This window comes from Olea europaea, chromosome 11, assembly GCF_002742605.1.
Source record: "Olea europaea var. sylvestris chromosome 11, O_europaea_v1, whole genome shotgun sequence".
Taxonomy (NCBI): Eukaryota; Viridiplantae; Streptophyta; class Magnoliopsida; order Lamiales; family Oleaceae; genus Olea; species Olea europaea.
Window position 1 is genome coordinate 10,265,555 of NC_036247.1, and position 6,839 is coordinate 10,272,393.

The following is a 6,839-nucleotide window of genomic DNA, read 5'->3' on the forward strand; positions in this document are numbered from 1 at the left end:
TCAGCATTCGAGTTGATTTTAAAATTTGAAACTTTTTTGTCCCATTTGATGTAGGTTTTTTGAGAATAAATGATTTTTTAGATAATGTATGATTAGAAGTAAGAAAAATTATGAGCTTATGTGTAAAATATTGAAAAGATGTCCAATTGGAAACAAAATATAAAAAAATAAATTTAATGATATTGCATTAAACATAAACTTTATTTATCCTTGTTCCAATATTGATAACAATCGGAAAAAAAAAATAGGGTTACCCTTTCCAATTTCAATAAATCTTATTGTACACTATGGTATACAATCCTGTTACGATGTAAGGGACATATGAATATTATATTTATGAACTCTCTCATTGTGAGAGGGGTATAGAGTAATAAGTGTTGTACATTTAGAAGAAGCCAGATGATTCACGCCATTGACACTTCGAGTGACAGCACCTTCACATGGTCGACTTAGGTCCCTCGTGAATAAAATAATTTCCACCCTCCGTGTATATATTTGGTTAACAATGTGGTCATCCCGGCACAGCGGTTCCAATTTGATTTGGAGCTCCGACATCAGAACCCGTCCAATTAGACCGGACCCACCCTTGAAACGAACTCCAGAAAAAAAATCTGCAGATTTTCAGGTACCAGCGTAAACAGAAGATTCACATTCACAAGATTCTACAGTTTAATCTCCCTCTTCCTCTCAATCTCCCCATATCTGATTACAGTTGCTGTGTATATATATTCACTAAGAAATTACAGGGTTATAGAAGAAGGAGGAGGAATCACATGGATTCTTTGTCAACAGTATCGACATCTATAGTACTCCCTCCCACCACTCCCCTCCGCAGCCGCCATCACCACCGGCGGCGGCAAATCGCTCTATCGTCTGCATACATCAAGCCAATTAATAACCTTCTTATTTCTTCTCCCTTATGCTCTTGTAAAAGAAGGCAAAGAGTAGAAATTTACTGTAAAGTGAGCGGAGGAGGAGACGAGAGAGAGGACGAAAATGGTCGGAGAGACGAGGAATTGGAGAGGGCGCTGCACATGGACGGTACAATTCCCGGGAGTTCCAACGAGTTTGTTAAGCAGGTGTCTTCACGCGCTTACGACATGCGTAGACACCTTCACCAGACGTTTGATAGCAGTAGCTATGACGGTAAATTCTCTTCAGTTTCTCGATTTGTTTCCCAGAAATTTTAGCCCCTGATTTGTTTTGCATTCGTACTGCCATTTGGTTAATCACTGGAGCATTCTTTCTTGAATTAACAGTACATAGTACATACAGCTGTGGAAGTATGATTCTAATCTGTTTATTTATTTTCTTGAATGAACAGCGTATGGCTGTACTCTTTAAGCAATTTTCAGTGAGTTTGACATGTTGTATTTTAACTATAGACGGTGTCTATACTCTTTACTTCATTGGTAAAAGGCTACACCAACTCCATTTGATTTTTACGATTTAACCAAAATTTTCTCTGGTCATTGCAGCTTTTATATATGTGAGTTCTGACAGCCATATTGAAACACATAGTTGTGAAATGTAGAAGCAATTTTGCCTTGAGTGATATTATGTAGTTAGTCGTTAACATTGGTGGATAAGCCAGAGGTTTAATTAGGTCTCTGAATTTTAGAAGTAAAATTTGATAATTTGGAGTATGTGAAAAGCTAGAGCGTTGTCTTTTCACAAAGCATAATGATGGATAAAAAACTGCAAAAATGCTGCAGTATCTATAATGAATCAAAAACTCCCAAGACTCTCGGTCAATTTATATTTTTAGTGATTGATTGATTTCCCATTTTGACTACACATTTTATCGTTGACGCCCAATGACTGAAGTCTGAAGAATCACCCATTTCTGCTGAATAAAATGGAAAACTAATTCTTCAGTAAACTGCGCATCCTCGACCTTACATCTATCTAACTGCCCCCGCTTCTCGTGTTGTTTAGTGAGCTTGCATGCGTGCAGGGAATTGCAAAGAACTGAATTATTTCGAGTGTCCTATAGAATGGGTTCGCACGTGGTTCCAGTGCTTTTTACTGGAGGATTTTTTTTTAGACCAATTTCATTAAGCTTCATGTCATCAAAAAATGCAGTTTGCAAAATTTTCACTGAACACTCCCGCTTCTCGTGTTGTTTAGTGAGCTTGCATGCGTGCAGGGAATTGCAAAGAACTGAATTATTTCGAGTGTCCTATAGAATGGGTTCGCACGTGGTTCCAGTGCTTTTTACTGGAGGATTTTTTTTTAGACCAATTTCATTAAGCTTCATGTCATCAAAAAATGCAGTTTGCAAAATTTTCACTGAACACTTTTTTTTTTCCCCATGTTCCTATCCAGTACTAGAGGCGAACCCTTGGAGAGAGACGCCAAAATCTGTTTATGTATTAACTCACATGGAAAACCAGTTATGCACAATGAAGACTCGTAGAAATCGCAGGTGATTTGAGTTTCAATATTTTATTATTATTATTATTTTTTTGTTAAAACAATTTCCTTCCTGTCTTGCTCGATGTTTTATTATTATTATTATTATTTTTAATACAGTGAAGTAGAACGAGAGCTTGGAATTTTGTTTTCCAAAGGGGGGAAGAGGAGAAATCACTCCAAGCAGAGGAGAAATCACTCCAAGCAGTCAGGGACTGGTAACAAATTTCAGATGCTTGTTGAGGATGTTCGAGAGGGCATACTTGTAAGTTGTATTAGCATTGCTTGATTTCTTTTCGTTTGATATTGCAAGGCTTTATTAAAAATTTTACTTTTGAACTTTTGCAAGATATTTAACAAACTGCGAAGTTACTTTTTTGAGCAGCACATCAACAGTTATAGGGATTTTTTTGGTCATCATTAGTTCTAAGTGAGGTTCTATAGTATCTTGCAAAAAGTTTGATATTATTTTTCATACTCGGTATCCATCATGATTACACATATTTCCGTTTAACATTAGAAAATAAATTACACACATAAGACTTCGCTAATCATGAGGGGACAGCTTATTTTATAAGAATTACACAGAATAGATATAGTTCTTGTTTGTTACGGATTAAAAGCTAATTAAAATCAATTTTTTGACCGTTATTTCACTATTCTAGCCATCATTTTTGAATTCTTCTCTCACAGGTAGGACCCACTTTATCTCTAACGATCAAAAAATCAATTATCAAAATCTCTACCAAACAAGCTCATAGTAAATTTTCAAAATTTAGAAATAAAATTGTGCCTTTAGTCTTTTTAAAGAAATACAATACAATCAATCATTTATGCCATTGACCTTTGTTGCCATTCGAACCATAAATCTTAATCTTAAATCCACTAATGGCACATTAAGCATTTTAATTTAACAAGTTAATATATTGCAACCTCATTAAGTTCCATTATTTGACTAGCAAGATAGTGTTGGTAAATGGCAATGGCAAACTAATGTCAAAGATTTTACCAATGACATCCAGAATATCCATGTAAGGAATTTTACAAATCATTTCAAGAATAGGCGTACCTCATTTTACCATAAACAGAATTCATAATTAAATCTCAAGCTTTATAAAACATAGTCTCAAATATGTTCTTTTTGTCTATATCAATTGAAGCTCAATCCTGAACATATTTGTTAGTAAATGGTCATAATTGAGATTGTTTATCACCAAATAATTGTACACGTTATCACAGGAATTAACAACATTGTATTTGATTTGGTTATACAATCATCTTTCAACCAAATAGATCGTTACAACAAATATTTCGCTGGTAAACTTGATTGAGCAAATAAGAACATCTACAAGCCTTTATTAATTGTGGTATACAAAATAATGAATGCTTAATAGAACCAAAAGCACTGTAATTTTCTGGTATACATCCTCATTTATGGTCTACCTTAAAATATTTACTAATAAATTTCAACAATTTGACTTGATTTCATAACTATGAAACGAGATATTCTTAATAAAGAATGAAACATTAAGGCTTCAAAGCATCCACCAAAAATCAAAATGTTTGAAGATAGATGCATAATCATAAACAAAATAATTTTAAATGAAACTCCGTTTTATTAATCCAGCAAAAGTATTACAATGCCCTTATTTCTTTTATTTTTCATTTCTATGAAAGAGCTTCAGTTCTTGCTAGATGTTGCTTTTTCCTTAGACTCACGTCGCTGTATTTCCCTATTGATTTCCTCACGAACCATGGCTGCATACGTGTAGAGATCTTGCAAAACATCCAATGGAAGATTCTCACGAAACTTCCCAGTGATGAGACTTTCCATGTAAAGGCTCTTCATCTCTCGTTTCCTACTTTCACTCATTGTCCTTCCAACTGGAATTGCCATTAGAACGCTTCCTGTGATACTGGAGAGTTGACAATAGTTATTATTTATCCCTTTTTATAGGAGTGAAGGTCGGTACAAGGAACCCACATTATGGTAACTAGAAAATTCTTGCTTTTAATTGTTGACAACATAATGTTGACTGTCAACATGCCGATTTACTGAGGATAAATTCTTCTAATCTGGAACGTGATTCTGAAGGGGTCAAACTTTAAAAACAGTTATGAGAATGGCAACGAAAATTCTCATTCTTCCCACTAGATCTCAAAGAAGATTTCCAACATCGAACTTCTAGAACCGCAAAATGTAGATCAGATTGGCAAAATTTACACACACTAATGAATTTTGGTAGGTGATTTTGCAAAAAATAGACACATCTTGGCCGCCATGTGGTTTGACTTAAATTTTTAGGAATAAGGTTGTTTATTTGTTAACTTAGTAAAGGTTAAATTTGTTCTCGTGAAAAACCTAGTTTAGCTAGAACTTTTGGGAATAAACCTAGCCGATTTCTACCACAGTCCCTTCGAACTTGGCTCCTTTATACAAAAAAATTACGCTTGGATCATGTTAGTGGTGAGCCTATATTTGTCTCTTAGAACCTCCTTTGATCGATGTTTTAAACTTGACTCTGCTAAAGCTTTTCCTCTATATCCTACTTAAATAAATTATGAACAGTAAACAAATGACGGAAACAAGGCCATCAACTGCATTGCATATTGAGCTAGCGTGAAAATTTTTTTAGTTTATTGTATAGTATACAAGTAAGTTTTAACTTATAATAATTTTTTTTGTTGGACAAAGTGGGAAATAAGTTCCTTATTTTGAATGTAACTTCTACCTTACTAGGAAAATAAGTCATTTTATGGTGCAAGGCTCCAAAACAATTTAATTTCTTTGTTGCTGATAAATAATCTATTCTGACAGCAGACAATCTTAGGAGGAGGATAGTATGTGTTAGATGGTGTGCATAAAAGAGCAGGTGAGGATACTAAAAAATGTGATTGGTTGGTGGATAAGAAAAGTGACTGAAGTATGTGGGATTCCTCACCACGCCATTGCTCCGTGTGGCTAGTTTTGGAGGGAGAACTTTAATGTTGTATACCAATACATATAATTTTTTTTGCTTATTTTTTTGGATTTGACTTTCTTTAGTGTTTTGCTAGGCCAGAATCCGGTTGTCATTTGAATATTTGGTAAATGATTCCAACATGGTTCGTCTGTGTGATCTGTCTTTGATAAATGGTCCAACTGGTTTCAAGTATTCTTTTATTATATCTAAATTGTAGAAGCGTAGGATTTTGGCCTCTGAAACATTCTATCTGATATAGGTATTTGAAGATGAAAATGAAGCTGCAAGATACTGTGATTTGCTTCAAGGAGGAGGTCAAGATTGTGAAGGTGTTGCGGAGATAGAAGCCTCATCGGTAAGAATTGAGCATGCATAGCTGAGCTTAAAAGTTACTTATAAGTTTTAAACTTCTTTTATCGATCAAAATTGGAAATGACAGCAAGGTAAGAGTTACTTTCAAATAAGTAACCTTCCACTTCATAGTAAGAAAAAAGTACTTATGCTACAGGTTTTCGATCTTTGCCGAAAGAATAGGGCACTTGCAGTTCTATTCCGTCGAGGAAGAACACCACCTCTACCCGAAAGCCTTAAGCTTAACTTGCGGGCACGCAAGCGTTCCCTTGAAGACCAAGAGGATTTGAAGTGAAAGCTTGGTTTGATTGAAATACAGGTGATTTTTACAAGTTGATATGATAATGGACTTATCTTGTGTAGTGAATTACTTCTTGCTAAATTGAAATGTAAATTATTTACTCTGTACGGTGGAACTTGCCTTGGACTTCTCTGCTGTCATAATTGTTCTGTCGTGCTTGCTATTTTCTTGAGGCCGAGCCTTGGCTTCTCGATTAACTGTATGTGATGCTGAGCTTAAAAATAGTTTACATTTCTTGGCCATAAGTGAAGACTTGTTGTCAAGAAAAAGTAATATTTTATACTAAAAATTCGAAAAGAGCATTAAAAAGTTATGGTCGACATGACTTAGGCTATATCAAATTAGTCCATGCCGACTATTGATTTTCTAATAACATTAAAGAAAAGGCCAAAATCCCTTATTGCACTTTAAACCATCGAAAATGTAAGTGTGATGTCCTAGGTCCAATCAACTTTGGACATAAACGCTTTTAATATATAGTTGATGCGATTTATGGTAGATACGTTATTTAATTAATTAATATTCAATTGAATTAAATAATAGAGTTCGTACATTCAAATCTTAGTAATTTTTTAATCACAAGGAGTTGTGATTGTGAGATACAAGTTACATATGATTGAATCTTAAATCATCCGTGGTCATAAGTAATGACAAGATACAGATATCGTTATTACGGATAGACCATCACGTGTGGCATTTCTTACTTGTGAAGTAAGTAGCTGATCTCACGAGTTAAAGTGTAGCGACACTTGAATGAATACCTGGATGTTTTGTTATAGAACAAAATATTGGAGACCCGTCGAGAAATT

The 6,839-nt window shown here is 34.6% G+C and overlaps 1 protein-coding gene across 4 annotated transcripts; it reads left to right on the forward strand.

Annotated features, from left to right (window-relative positions):
* The first annotated feature begins 480 nt into the window (after positions 1–480).
* On the forward strand, positions 481–6,227 carry LOC111403326. 4 transcript variants are annotated; one of them, XM_023031782.1, is made up of 6 exons: positions 481–625; positions 738–1,146; positions 2,329–2,428; positions 2,536–2,680; positions 5,638–5,733; positions 5,873–6,227. In XM_023031782.1, the coding sequence occupies exons 1-6, from the start codon at positions 506–508 to the stop codon at positions 6,017–6,019; spliced, it is 1,017 nt and encodes a 338-aa protein (XP_022887550.1). In that variant the 5' UTR covers positions 481–505; the 3' UTR covers positions 6,020–6,227. The 4 variants fall into 4 exon arrangements, with proteins under 4 accessions (XP_022887550.1, XP_022887551.1, XP_022887552.1 ...); XM_023031783.1 differs by having other exon boundaries at positions 5,887–6,227; XM_023031784.1 differs by having other exon boundaries at positions 747–1,146.
* Positions 6,228–6,839: the final 612 nt, after the last annotated feature.